We start from the raw sequence: 15060 nt of genomic DNA, 5'->3' as shown, positions 1-15060 counted from the left end.
TTGAGTTAGGGTTTCATTTCATTTCAGATTTTGATAAGCACTAGATTCAAGGGGATTGTTTGTATATTTCTGCAAAACACAACTCAGTCTAAATATGCTCGCTCTGTGAAGCTGGTTTACTGCTCCTTAAATGTCCAATATATTAATCATTTCCAGATACACTTCTTGTAGTTGTTGACTTGTACAAATCTGCTCAAGAAATGTCTTCTTTGACCGCAAAGTCTCATAACGAAGAGTAATTGAGGTAAGGAGGAAAGTATTTATCGATTTTCAAAGTGAGATATAAAGTGCACCGTAAACGATCAAAATGCATAGGATGCAATTATGTGGTGTTAGTGAAAATTTGTATGTATGCGGCACACATACGATGCATAAAGCAAAATCAAAAATTTTTGGTTTTCTCGTGCATGACGATCGATTTTTACGTGTGTACAGTTCAGTGATCATGCGTATTCTCATTTACGACTTTTTTCAAAACGAATGGGTGCATACAGATGTGGGATACTGAGAAAAAAATGTTTTTGAGTTGTTGGAAGTTAACCGGTTGTTGCCAGCACTTTGGAATGTTAAATGTGAAAAGTAAAGCAACCGTGTTATTAAAGAAAATCATTATGAAGTATTGATGCCGAAAAATTAATTAGAGACAAAACCAGGCTTGGTTATACCTAACGTGACCATACGTCCCGCTTTGGGCAGGACAGTCCCGCTTTGAGGTTATCTGTCCCGCTGTCCCCAGCGAGAGCAAAAATGTCCCGCTTTCGAAAATACTGGATATTGATATTGATGAAAAATACATGAGTTATTTTTTCCCCGTGGCGAGCAAAGTCAAACAATTTATTTTCAATGTTAGTGATTGTAACATTACAATAATGCCTAAACGCAAGTGTACTTTTAACATTTCTTTGCAAAATAAGTATCCATTTATAAAACAAAGAAGTGGTGAATTAGACGTTACGTGTGAAAAATGTCGTACTGATTTTAGTGTTGGACATGGTGGTGCCAGTGATATTGAGAAGCATTTAAAATCGGAAAAACACAAGCTTTCTTATCAAGCTGCCGCTTCAAGCTCGTCAATGCTTTCTTTTTTTTAAATAACAAATTTGGCGACTTCCAAAGACTTGGATATAGCTGCAGCGGAGGGTGCGTGGGCGTACCACACAGTGCAAGAAAGCCACAGTTTTCGTTCGAATGACTGTGCTTCAAATCTAATACAAACATGTTTTGAGCAAAAATTTAGATGTGATTTGTGGATTATTTGAAAGAAGTATTATCTTGCAATGATTTGAATAAGAAAATTGTGGCATTTTGTGCAGACAATACAAACTGCAATTTCGGAGGAAAGAATAGAAAAGGAATAAATAATGTTTACGCGAAATTGAACCTATCCGTTGGAAGGCAGCTCATTAGGATTGGATGTGGAGCCCATATAATTCATAATGCTATCAAAACAGCCGCAGATTGTCTCCCTGTTGACTTCGAATGCATCATTGTGAAAATTTATTCATTCTTCTACATCTACAGCATTCGGGTAGAAGTTCTGAAAGAGTTCTGTGATTCCACCGACACAGAGTATCAGAAACTGTTGGGCTACAGTAAAACAAGGTGGCTTGCTTTAATGCCGGCGCTTGAAATCCCAGCTCTGAATTGTGGTTATATTTTTTGCACGCACAGACAGCGATTTTTCATCAAGCCGTGTTGAAAATCGAGGGACAAAACGTGTCCGCAATAGAGTCTGCGAATGAAATTAATCGTCTCCGAGATAACTTAGAACTTAAAGAGAATTCGATTTTCCTTCCTCATTCTGTCCGCAATCTACTGGTAAAATTACAAAAAACTGACGTTGCTGTTGATGAGCAGAATGTGAAAACTGCGGCAGCGGATTTTTATAAGACAAGTAAAGAATACTTGGAACAGTGGTGCCAGTTCAATGCACAACTAGCAGTATTTGAATGGTCAAATTTGAGAAAAGTCCCTACTTGGGAAGACGTACAGAATGTGACGGATTTGCTGATCACACAAAGATTTCTTAACAGTAGCCAAGATACGGAGGTGTTCGATGAGTTTTCGCTTATTTCCAGTTACGTCACAGTTGAAAAAATCAAAAGCTGGAACGATGAGAATGTTGCTACTGAAGACCTTTGGGTGGAGCTGTTTAAACACTTCCGTGCTAATAATCTCAACTGCACAAACTTTCGCACAATTATTGAGTATGTTTTATGTATGCCTGGAAGTAACGCACCTGTCGAAAGACTTTTTTCCCTAATGAATAAAATATGGACAAGTGAAAAAACGCAGTTAAGTGTGGCAATTTTAAAAGCTATTTTAATTACTAAGACTAACATCAACAAACAATGTAATCAGCTCCAACTAGACCCGATATTTTAAAACTAATTTGCTCTGCTGACAAATATAAAACAAATACTTAGACATAAAATTAATTTCATGAATTAGATTTATACGTATTCTCTCCATTTTTGAATAAAATTTGTTTTTAAATGCATAATTTTTTTTTTTTTTTACAAAATTCCGCAGGCGTCCCGCTCTGACGAAAAATATAAATGGTCACATTAGTTATACCTCGCAAGTGGAACTATCCATTCTTAAAAAAAAAAATTTTGCCAATGACCTCTTAATTCAATTAATAAATTTTTTATGAGTCAATTGATTTCTTTTTTCAGATTCTTTCATTCAGATTATTTTATTTCTCTTACTGTTTTCATTTTCTTTAAGCTAACGCCCAAAATCGCCAAAAGTGAACCGTATGTGAAAGCTTCATACACACGTAAATTATTGTGATGTCATGCATTTTGATCGTTTACGGGGCACTTAAAAGTGAAAACTTGATTTTTCAATTAGCGGTTTTTGCAAATTTACAAAAAATTACTATCGACTTTTTGAAAACCCTAGAAAATCGGTTATTCGAGTTTTACTCGAATTTGTTGATGACTACCACGTAATTATCGTTGTTGTCAGTTTTGCCCAAACTTTTAATTTGAAAATATAACCATAAGCATCGTCGTTTTGTAGGTTTACAAAGAACAGTAGTCTAAAGAGAGGAGGAAAGTTCCTTCTCTACATTTTGTGTTGTAATTTTTAGCAAATAGCAGACAGTTTCAATTTAAATTTATTTTTGTTACTTTCAGAATCGGATTAATTTAAAGTAATGCAAGCAAAAGTTCACCTTTAAATACAGTTTCAATGTAGATTGATTTTTCTTAATCTCAGAATCACATTTTAGATTGTATATTTTATTAGATTATACAATTCTAATTTAATGAAATTCAATCAATAGTTCATTAGTGTATTTAATTTAGAGGTTTCACTGAGTGTATTTAACTAACAACGAAAAGGTTCTCATGTTCACAGTTTATGTATTTAATGATAACTTTTATATTTATCGTTCTTTATTTTCGACTTTTCGCTGATTACATTAAATATTAATTTGTTCTTATCTGTTTAGTTTTTTTGTTATTTTTATAAACGGAACGTTTTGCTTTAATTAACCATAGACACTTATTACTCACTTACTTACTTATTCTCTACCCTTTGTTGATGAAGGGCAGTAACAGAATTTGCAAGACAAATACAGTTGTGTGCGCCTTATTGGTATTAAGTAAGAAGTCATAACACATATAAAGAATCATTCAAATTTAGCAAGGGAAGTAGACAATAAATAGGTCAAGTTTGCATAACAACTGAATATGAGACATTTTACTGAGAAAACTTGATTAGTTAAGGTGTGATATTGTTCAATCATTGAACAGACCCTACAAAGTGTACATAAGTTATTAAAATGAAGAATATCACCAGAAGTTAGTCGCTGGAATAAAAAAGTAATGGTTTTATGTTCACAACACTTTTAGAAACTCGAAACTAAAAAATATAATCTGGTTTTGGCGTCGAAAAAAAAACTATTTCTATTATATTAAAATAAAGAAAAAGATAACACTTGCGAATGTTAATTGTGGTAATTATAAATAAAAATATTGCTAAACGTTGTAAATGTTCTATAGTGTGAATCTGTGACGTCTTCTAATTTACTTTTTGTTTTCGTCCGTATATCTTTTAAAGTAGAGTATTCAGTATCGTGGCATATTTACAATGTGTTCATATTAAAAAAAAACATTATGTGCCAATTTCACCTTTAAAAAATACATTTTCAGATTTCCCTCAACTTAAAATTTCAGACATTTTTAACATTTTTCTTCAAAATTAAATAAAATAAATTGCATTTCAGTAATATTTCGGGATGGTCGACAATAAGATATACTACACCCCGGTACATACTTGAAGTTAATCACTTCAAAAATAAAAATGAATATATCTTTGTTTGAATCGATTTCTACTATTTTTAACGGAGGTATTTTTGTGCAGATATCATTGCTGCGCAAAGTGTATTATGGCTGAGAAGGTTTATTCAAATAATTTACACAAAATTTGATGGAAATATATATGAGATCTAAATCTAAACACATTCCGACCAAATTTGCCAAAAGTATCTTTAAGCTATATCGGGTATATCGTACCAAAAAACATAGTACACTACGGCTCTGAGGGGTTTAAATGTCAAGTCGGATGAAAATTGTATGTAGGACCTACATATATTCTTGCTGATTCTTATTTAGCAGATGTCGTTCTCCTAATAACGAGCACCTAAAATGAACTTTGGAGGGTCTACCTCCCTGTGATCTTTTGTCTCAAAAATATGCAAATATGTGAACTGTAGCAGATAGCTGTTTACATGTATAATTCCAAGTTATACAAATCCCCGATCGACCCTTTTTATAATTTTTTTATTTACTATATTAGATGCAATGTGAACAAATGTTATTTAGATATGAGAGTTGTGTTTTTTATACTTTTTAAGATTAATGTACTATGTGTGTATATGTATATTTTGTCGACATACAAACCTGCATTCCAATAACAGCGTAGATAAAAAATAGCATTACTATTAAAAGTGCTACATATGGAAGCGCTTGAAATGATTTTATAAATGTCCATAGTAACGTACGGATGCCTTCGCCTTTACTCAACAATTTAACCAAACGCATAACTCGAAAAAGTCGAAAGAAATTAATGGAAATTAAGGTGGATCCTCCCTACACAAAATGGCATATTAATAATATTTCATAACGAAATAGTATCTTACCTTTGCTTTGTTGCATGACTGTCCATCGCATGTTGCTAGCGCCTGTTCTTTTGTTTTAATTTCGCTATAAACTATGTCAATAAAACTTCCCAATACAATGATAAAATCGAAAGTGTTCCAAGCATCACCAAAATAGTTCTATAAAAAAGTTTGTGTTTTACATTTCTTACTAGTACTTTGTTTAGCACTTCCAAAATTATATATTTGATTGATAATTGTGCTTAAAAACTAAATGTAAATAACACAATGGGCAAAAACTTCCGAGGGGTTGATTTAAGATAGACAGTGGACCCACAAGCAGGATTTATTTAAATTCTTTTTGTTAAAGTAAGATTTGATATTTAACTAGGTCTCCTTGCATGTAGTAGGAGATTTTAATGGAAATATTTTAGTTTCGACAAGCCGCCAAACTTTATGCATAGGTAATATTCTTTACCATCAAGAAATACGCAGTACTTGTGCACACCTTTACTAAAACTATCGTCTTTGGCGGCCTTCAATAAATATCTGGGCATTAGCATATGTATTGTAGGTACTTCCGCCTTTGGAAGAACCCTGCCGAGCTTCTATATTGTGGACCTAACACATAGTTCTTCGAGTTACTTAACCCGCTAATGCCCAGATTTTTATTGAATGATGAACTTTGTACACGCATTCGTCTCTGTTAATGAATCACACTTTGTTTAGCAACTCTTGAGTCTTATACCGGCCACGTAAGTTACCATTGGGTACATAGGTAACATATGAAAATCTTTGGAAGAACCCTGTCGAGTTAGTTAGAGTTAGTAACACATAGTTCTTCGAGTTACTTAACCCGCTAATCCACAGATATTTATTGAATGAAGAACTTTTGTACACGTATTCGTCTCTGTTCAAGAATCATACTTTGTTTAGCAACTTTCAGAACAAAAGAGAGTCTTATACTGGCCACTTAAGTTACCATTGGGTATATAGGTAACGTATTGAAAATACATACATTCAATTTAACAATGAACAAAATGTTTAATTCATTGTAAGTATGAGAATTGTTTATGTAATTATTTTATTTACCTTCCTCCTTGAAATGGAGGTTATATTAACTTTCGTCGTCTGTCGTTTGAAATCACGATACAGCCCACATTATTTGTCGTAGAGCTTCAAAATTTGGCAGAACAATTTGTATTGTGTCTAGGATATTTGGTACTGAAACGAGATGTATCAAATTTGGTATTTAACAAGATTTGGTAGATGACATCCTTGAAATATAAAATTGTCTATAGATTTTCCCGTTTTGATATGGCCCGCACATAACGGCCTAACCCACTTTATGGTTTTGAAAAGTGTAACAGCATTATCCAGGCGGTCTTATTGGTATTTGCAGTTTAAAGTGGAACAACTTTGAATTCTGATACATTTATATAAAAATGCTTTCTTTAACCAATAATGGAGGGTATTAACAGTTCGGTCCGGCTGAAATTAATGTTTCTATTCGTTTGGATGACAGGTGCATAATTATTGTATTTTTTGCAGCACACAGGCAGTCCAGTGGCAACTTAAATTGCAACAACGAAACCACACAGCAATACAAGCAGCTATACCAGGTAACTTAAATTATACCCTGTTTGTTTGCCCGGTGGGCATCTAACATCCAACTTTTTTCAATATTTCGATCTCATTCTTATACCTTCCACCATACTATGGAGGGTATATTAACTTTGTCATTCCGTTTGTAAATTCTCGAAATTCTCATGTCAGACCCAACAAAGTATATATATTCTTGATCACCGTAAAATTCTAAGTCGATTTAGCCATATCCGTCCGTCTGTCTGTCTATCTGTCTGTCCGTCTGTCTGTTGTAATCACGCTATCTTTCGAACGAATTGAGATAGAAAGCTAAAATTTTGCACACGTATTTATTTTTCCAATAGCCAGGTTAAGTTCGTAAATGGGCCATGTAGGTCCACGTTTTCCTGTAGCACCCATATTACAGTACCTCCCGATATTTGGTATTTTGATGATTTTAGCGACATTATTGACCTGAATTGTTGCAACTTTGGTATTTGAAGTTCGAAATGGATACTACAGCCTATGACAGAAAATTATCTGGGCAGGTCCACGTCTTCGTATAGCCCCCATATAACGGTACCTCCCTATATTCGGTATTTTGATAATTTTAGCCATTATTCACCGGAATTGTTTGAAATGTCGTATTTAGAGTTCGTAATGGGAACTACAGTTTGTGACAGAAAAATGTCTATGTAGGTCCAGGTCTCCCTATATTCGGTATTTTGACGTGTTTAGGTACAATACTCACCGAAATGGTTTCAGATATCGTATTTGACGTTAGTACTAGCCGAACTTACTGCTTTTTAACTTGTTTAGATTTTTATAGTTATTTGGTTAGTTACTGTCAATTTCTCTACAAAAACTTGTTATAACATTTTTTTTTTTATATCAGGAAAATGGAACTATGAGTTTAAACAAGTAAACTCTAGAATTGTGAAAGACAATGAATTTCATAAAAGGCTAAATTCAAGTAATTTATTTTTTTTTTTTTTTGACTGACCCAACTGTTGCATATATGTTGTTAACATTTCACCAAGTACCAAAACAGGGAACAATAAAAACTTTATTTTGTTTGGAAACAATTTTTTACACTGATTTAGAATTATTTTAATTTAACGGAAATTTTTGGTGTAAGATTTTATTTTGAAACACGTAAACTTTCTTTTTTTGTACACTCATCGAAATCCCCAGTTAGGCGCAATAAATTGTACATATTCTTGATAAGCGCAAAATTCTAACTCGATAAAACGATGTCGGTCTGTTACGATATCTTTCAAACGAATTAAGATATAAGACAAAATGTTAGTCACACACATGTGTATTTCGTGAGATAGGCAGCTTAAGTTCGTAAATGGGCCATATCGGTTCAGAGTTTGTAATCCGGTACTTAGAGTTTGTAATGGATTCTACCTGTTTTAGCAATCTATTGCTCCACGTACTATTATAGCAACCATACCTATCATTATTCAGTATTCGGTATTTTTGGAATTTAAACCAAATTTTTAAACGGAATTGTTTATATTTCGGTTCATAGAATTTTTCCTGTAGCCCTGATATAACGGAACTTTTCTGGTATTTTGACTTCTTATACCACATTTTCTGAAGATTTTAACGGATCCCACCTCCTGTGGCAGATCATTGCCTGTGTAGATTCACATTTAGTATAGCCCTTTTTGGTATCTTGTACCAGAAAACTGGTAACATCGCTTCTTTACTTTTTAAATCCTTCTATGGGGAGCTTTAAGTTTGTTATTCCATTTGTAACACATCGAAATAAACAGTATAGAACCCACAGAGTATATATACATATATACTTTGTTGGATCTAAACTACAAATGATATTTTATCGGTTTATCCTTGTGTGTTTGAAATTTCGTAATTGTATTCGACTAAAGCAAATAACGCCGTGTATCTGTCTGTGGACATCACTCTAACTTCCGTACGAAAAGAAGCGACATTATTCAACGGAATTCTTTTAAATTTGATATTTGCAAACTGAAATGAATACTACAACCTATAAAAAAATTGTCTGTGCAGGTCCACGTCTTCGTATAGCTTCCATATAACGGCACACCCCGATATTCGGTATTTTGATGATTTTAGCGACATTATTCATTGGAATTCCTTCAAATTTCGTATTTTATGTTCGTAGTGGATACTACAGCCTATGACAGAAAATTGTCTGTGCAGGTCCACGCCTTCGTATGGCCGGTACCTCCCGGAGAATATATTTACTTTGTCATTCCCTTTGTAACTCCTCGAAATACTCATGTCAGACCCAACAAAGATATATATATATATATATATATATATATATATATATATATATATATATATATATATATATATATATATATATATATATATATATATTCTTGATCAGCGAAAAAGTCTGTCTGTTGTAATCACGCTTCTCTCGAACGAATTGATATAGAGAGCTAAAGTTTTTTTACGGTACCTTCCGATATTCGGTATTTTGATGATTTTAGCGTCATTCTTCACCAGAATATTTTCAAATTACGTGTATAGAGTTCGGAATTGGAATTAGTCTATGCAGGTCCAGGTTTTTGTATAGGCACCATACATCAGTATCTCCTTACATTCGGTACTTTGATGATTTTAGGTACAATACCCACCGAAATTGCTTGAGATGTCGTATTAAAAGTTCGTAATAGATGTTACAGCATGTGACAGAAAATTGTCTATGCTGGTCCAGGTCTTCGCACAGCTCCGATATAACGGAACCTCCCTATATACGATATTTTGATGATTTTAGCTACACTATTCACCGTTTATTTCAAGTTTCGAATTTGGAATTGGTAATGGCTTATGACAAACAATGCCTTTGTAGGTCCACGTCGTATGGACCCCAATATAACGACTATATTCGGGATTTTTAAAATGTTAACAGAATTTTTTAAGGATTTTATTTTTTCCAAATGGTGGAGGATATTCAAAGTTCGGCCCGGCCGAACTTACTGCGTTTTAACTTTTTTTTTGTTAAGTTTCGCATTTGAATATTGTAATGGCCTATGACAAAAGTTACCTATGTCGTCGTATAGACCCTAATGTAACAGGTACATTCGGTATTTGAGCCATATATAGCCCCCATATAACGGTGCCTCCCGATATTCGGTACTTTGATGTTTTTTGCGAGAATATTCACCGGAATTGTTTTAAATGTGGTATTTGAAGTTCGAAATCGATGCTACAGCCTAAGTCAGAAAATTGTACTGGATATTCGGTTCTTTGTTAATTTTAGCGATATTATTCAACGGAATTCTTTTAGATTTGGTATTTGAAAATTTAAATGAATACTACATCCTATGACAAAACCAGTAAAGAAAGTCCTAAAGTCGGGCGGGGCCGATTTTATGATACCCTACACCACTTTGCTAATTTAGTTGAGCTCCACTTAATAATTAAAAGTTTTTATGGGAGAATTCAATCATACGCGCTATGATTATAATTATAATTTAAAATTCAAAGGACTAAATATGCCAAAGCATTTGTATCTTTTAAATTCGGACTTGTATTGCCCATTTGGTGCGAAATTAATTTGAAATAGGATAAAAATATATGTGGGAACTATATCCAAATCTGAACCGATCTCGATAAAATTTGGCAAAGATATTTCTGAGCTGTATTTGATATATTTACCTGAATATCGTTATTACGGAGTGCATATTACGGCTGTGGGTAACAAATACAATAAATCGGATGAACAATATATATGGGAGCTATAACTATATCTGAACCGATCTTCACCAAATTTGGCATACTACCTTCTAGACTAAATTCGTTCAAATGTGCCCAATTTCATCCCATTTGGACAAATATTAGACGTTTGGTGCACAATAAATGGTAAATCGGACGAAGTTATATATGGGAGCTATATCAAAATCTGAACCGATCTCGATAAAATTTAGCAAAGGTATTTCTGAGCTGCATTGGATATATTTCCCCAAATATTGTTGTTACAGAGTGCATATTACGGCTGCAGAGGACAAAAATAACAAATCGGATGAACAATATATATGGGAGCTATAGCTATATCTGAATCGATTTCGATAAAATTTGGCATACTTATTTTCAGGCCTAATTTGGTTATACTCCATACTATTCGGACTGATATTACACGTTTGGTGCACAATAAAAGGAATATCGGACGAAGATATATATAGGAGCTATATCTAAATTTTTACCGATTATCTCCAATTTCAATAGGGTTCGTCCTTGAGCCAAACAAATGTTGTTTGCAAAATTTCATCTCAATCGGATAATAAATGCGACCTGCATTTTGTTCACAAGAATACATGGACAGACGGACGGACGGACGGACAGACGGACTGACATGCATAAATCAACTCAGAAAGTGATTCTATGCAGATCATCAAAAGGAACTATGGGTCTATCTCGTTTCCTTTTGCCTGTTACAAACAAATGCACAAAGACATAATACCCTGACCACCTTGTGGTGTAGGGTATAACAAACATTACAAAAAGCCCAAGTTTTGAATGCGCAATATTAGCCTGCTTATTTATGAGTTGCGAGTTACGATACCCACCCTGCCACCAACATCACAACGCCAACATATTTCAAAGAAAATCGATCCTGATTTTGATGCATTATGGAAACACAAACCGATGAGGACATTTTGTTCTTTACGCCACTTAGTCACGGAACGAGGGACCCATTATGAATTACAAATACCAATTTTTAGACAAATCCGTGAAAACTACCGAATATTTTGAGGTACCATTATATGGGAGCTATGAAAAGACGAGGGCCTATACACACAATTTTTCGCCACCGGAGCTAGCACCCATTATGATCTACAAATACTAATTTTCAGACAAATCGATTAAAAAATGTGACGAAAATAATCAAAATACCGAATATCGGGAGGTCCCGTTATATGGCGGTAAATTAACATATTTGGTGGTCATATTTTCGAAGTTTAAATAACTGAACTAGTGTCTGCAAGGTTGTAACAAATCCGAAATTTTTGAAGTTTACGACAAAATTCGAGCATTAGTGGGAAAGCTACTTTTGTGGGAGAGTTGTTTTAAGAACCGTAAATATTATTGGGTAAATATATTGGGAATTTTCACTGACAAGCCTGACTAATTTTGTTGGTGTTAGAAGTTATTGGAGAAAAAGTAGGGAAACATATCAAAAAGTTGCTATTATGTCAAGTAAGGAATATCAACTCTACTGTGCTAACTTCACAGTAGAGTTAACTAATTAAGTTTTTAGCTAATGACAAAAAGCATAAAAGCCGATTTAGCGATGTCCGTCCGTATAGGTTCATGCCTTCGTATAGCCCCCATATAACACCAGCTCCCGATATTTGGTATTTTGATGATTTTAGCGACTTATTCACCGAAATTGTTTCAAATTTGATACTTGAAGTTCGTAAAGGATACTACAGTCTATGAGAGCAAATTGTTTGTGCAGGTTCACATTTTGGTATATCCCCCATATAGTAGTACCTCCCTATATTCGGTATTTTGATGAATTCAGCTAGATTATTCACCGATTTTTTTTAAGTATCGCGTTTGAATATTGTAATTGCTTATGACAAAGTTTGCTTATGCAGATCTACGTCGTCGTATGGACCCTAATATAAGGTCTGCATTCGGTAGTTTTAAGATTTTAACGGAATTTTCAAAGGATTTTTTTTTTTTTTTTTTTGGCTTGAAAATTGCGAAATTTTAAATGGTGGAGGTATTCAAAGATCGGCCCGGACAAACTTATAGCTTTTTTACTTGCTTCTGCTGTAATTAAGTATCTAATAAACTTCACATTTTCTGCGTTATATTTTAGCAGCAATATCATGAATTAAAATAATGCAAAAATCATACAATTCAATGCCACAAATTGTGAAATCTTAAGAAACTTGAAGAAATTTAAAAAAAAAAACACATTTTTAAAAGTGTATAAAGTAATGTGTAATATAATGTAAGTTCACTGCTACAAGTTATTGCTTCTTAGTTTAAAAAAAAAAAAAAAACACCACTTTATGTGGTGTTAAATTTTTCTTTACTTTAAATAAATTTTATTTCAATATTTGTAAGATAGCATAGTATTAAAATAATTCTGAATTAGTTCAAATCAAAGAAATGTTGTTTTCAACATTTAGGTTCTAAGTTTTGTATTGTAGTGTTAGTTTTAGTTCAATATAGTTTGGGCTATTTATGTTTTATGAACAGTCCTTGAGTTAATTTTTAGTTCGATAGGGTTTAACTTATTTTCTATTCTTTTAACAATTTTTCCACAGATAATTTATATTTTACTATTATTTTTCTAAGTAAATAACAATTTTTCCACAGATAATTTATATTTTACTATTATTTTTCTAAGTAAATAATTTCATGTATTTCAGTTCTTACCTTACAATAAGTTAATTCATTAATTATATATATATATATATATATATATATATATATATATATATATATATATATATATATATATATATATATATATATATATATATATATATTTATATCTATATATATATATATATATATATATATATATATATATATATATATATATATATATATGTGAATAAATACAATCAGCTGTTTTATTTGCGTATTTTATTGCTGCATAAAACATATCTACGGTTTTTGTAAGTTCATGATGCTTTTATTTATTTTAATTTAAATATCTTAATTTTTTAGTTTCTAACAGACAACAATGAGCTCAAAGCATACGCTATCTGTAAAGGAAGAGCTGAGATTAACCGAGTCTTTTAAATCCGACTGCAGTCGAAATGACCTAGCTGAAAAGTTAAAGTTGATATAGTCTCAAGAATCTAAAAAAATTAAGGAAAGTTTGAAGCTTCAAGGACTGTCTGGAGAATATCCTGCGGAAACGCTTTGAACCAGGGCAATATGACATGGTTTAAAGACTTGAGATCAAAAAATTCAGTCATCACATGTCCAATGGTATGTGACAGTTTGCTATTTCAATGAAAATTGATAATTTTAAAGCAAACGATGGTTGGTTGCAGCGCTGGAAAATAATCAAAAAATTACTTTTCGAAAAATTTGCTGGGAAAAGGCTGCTGCTGACTATGGGGCTGCTGGAGTTTGGATAAAATCAACCCTACCAAATTAAATCAAAAACTTATCTCCTGTTCAAGTGTACAAATCCGATGAGGCAGGACTATTTTATAAGGCACTACCTACAGGGTGATATGCAAAAATGGCACATTTTGCTTCTAAACCGAAATCCGCATCGAACTGTGTCGCGTTTTTGATGCACCGAGATTTCAAGTATGTCCACGGGTATTCTGTGTCCCATATGCTTAAATGTAGCTTGTCTACATATATAACTGCCCGTGTTTCTTTTCTTTCGAAATTCTCTGCAACATAATCATTTTCGATGTAATATAGCAAAATTTTGCAGCGCAAACACAGCCTTTTGCTAATAAGTATTTTCATCTTTGGTCCATCTCTTTACATTTATATGGTCAATATGAGTCAATTTGGAAAAGTAGTTATTTGTAAAATAAATTAATTAATTAAATTAATGAATTAACTTATTGTAAGGGAAGAACTGAAATACATGAACTTATTTACTTAAGGTACGGTCACACTGGGCAAATATTTGATCGAAATTTGTTTTCCCATATTTGACTGAACAAATGTGAAACTCATACAGAGTTGATTCGATGTTCACATTACAGTCAAATATTTGACAGATTTTGTTTGTTCAAGCAGTCACCAAACAGCGTCAAACAGTGCTATGTGAAAACATGTTTGACACATGTTCACATTCGTAAAATATATTTTCCCATTAAATTGTTTGATCAAACTGTAAGGAAACATAAGTTTATTTGGCGGAGAGAAATAGAGAGAGAGAGAGAGTGAAAGAAAGACATGAAGAAAATGTAGTTTCGGGTATAATTTATTTGGAGGGAAGCAAAAGAACAGCTGTTGTGGAATAAATTCCTTGCCAGAACAATTTTTTTTGCATTTTTTTTTTTTTTTTGTATCATGGTAGAAGAATACAGGTAGTCACATCGACATAGCTGCTGGGACAATGAACTGTCAAAACAATTTTGAAATTGGAAATAATGAATGAAATATTATTGAAATTTGTAAAAATTGTTGAAAAATATATATCATTGCAAACTCCGATTTTTCGCTGTATAGGAAAACATAAAAATCTACTTATTTTTGTCAAAACATTTCAAAATTTTTGACATATCATTGTTTCAAGCGTTGATGTATCTATCTACATCCTGTTCCAGAACCTGCAAGAATCTACTGGTTTCGCAATTTTCTTCGATATAATAAAGGGAAAATCGGTTATCGTATAAAAACACTTACATTCTCGCAGTTCT

At 32.9% G+C, this 15060-nt stretch overlaps 1 protein-coding gene across 2 annotated transcripts in view; it reads right to left on the bottom strand.

Moving 5' to 3' along the window:
• Positions 1-15060, bottom strand: part of LOC101899996 (muscle calcium channel subunit alpha-1) — a 1479766-nt gene that overhangs the window by 281018 nt on the left and 1183688 nt on the right. For both annotated transcript variants that reach the window (XM_059124867.1, XM_059124866.1), the window contains exons 20-21: positions 5153-5290; positions 4914-5102 (exon numbers count right to left, since the gene is read on the bottom strand). In XM_059124867.1, the coding sequence (XP_058980850.1) occupies positions 4914-5102; positions 5153-5290 (327 nt within the window). The remainder of the gene's footprint in view (positions 1-4913; positions 5103-5152; positions 5291-15060) is intronic.

Source organism: Musca domestica, unplaced genomic scaffold (genome assembly GCF_030504385.1).
Source record: "Musca domestica strain aabys unplaced genomic scaffold, Musca_domestica.polishedcontigs.V.1.1 30, whole genome shotgun sequence".
Taxonomy (NCBI): domain Eukaryota; kingdom Metazoa; phylum Arthropoda; class Insecta; order Diptera; family Muscidae; genus Musca; species Musca domestica.
This window is presented reverse-complemented; position numbering and strand designations above follow the sequence as displayed.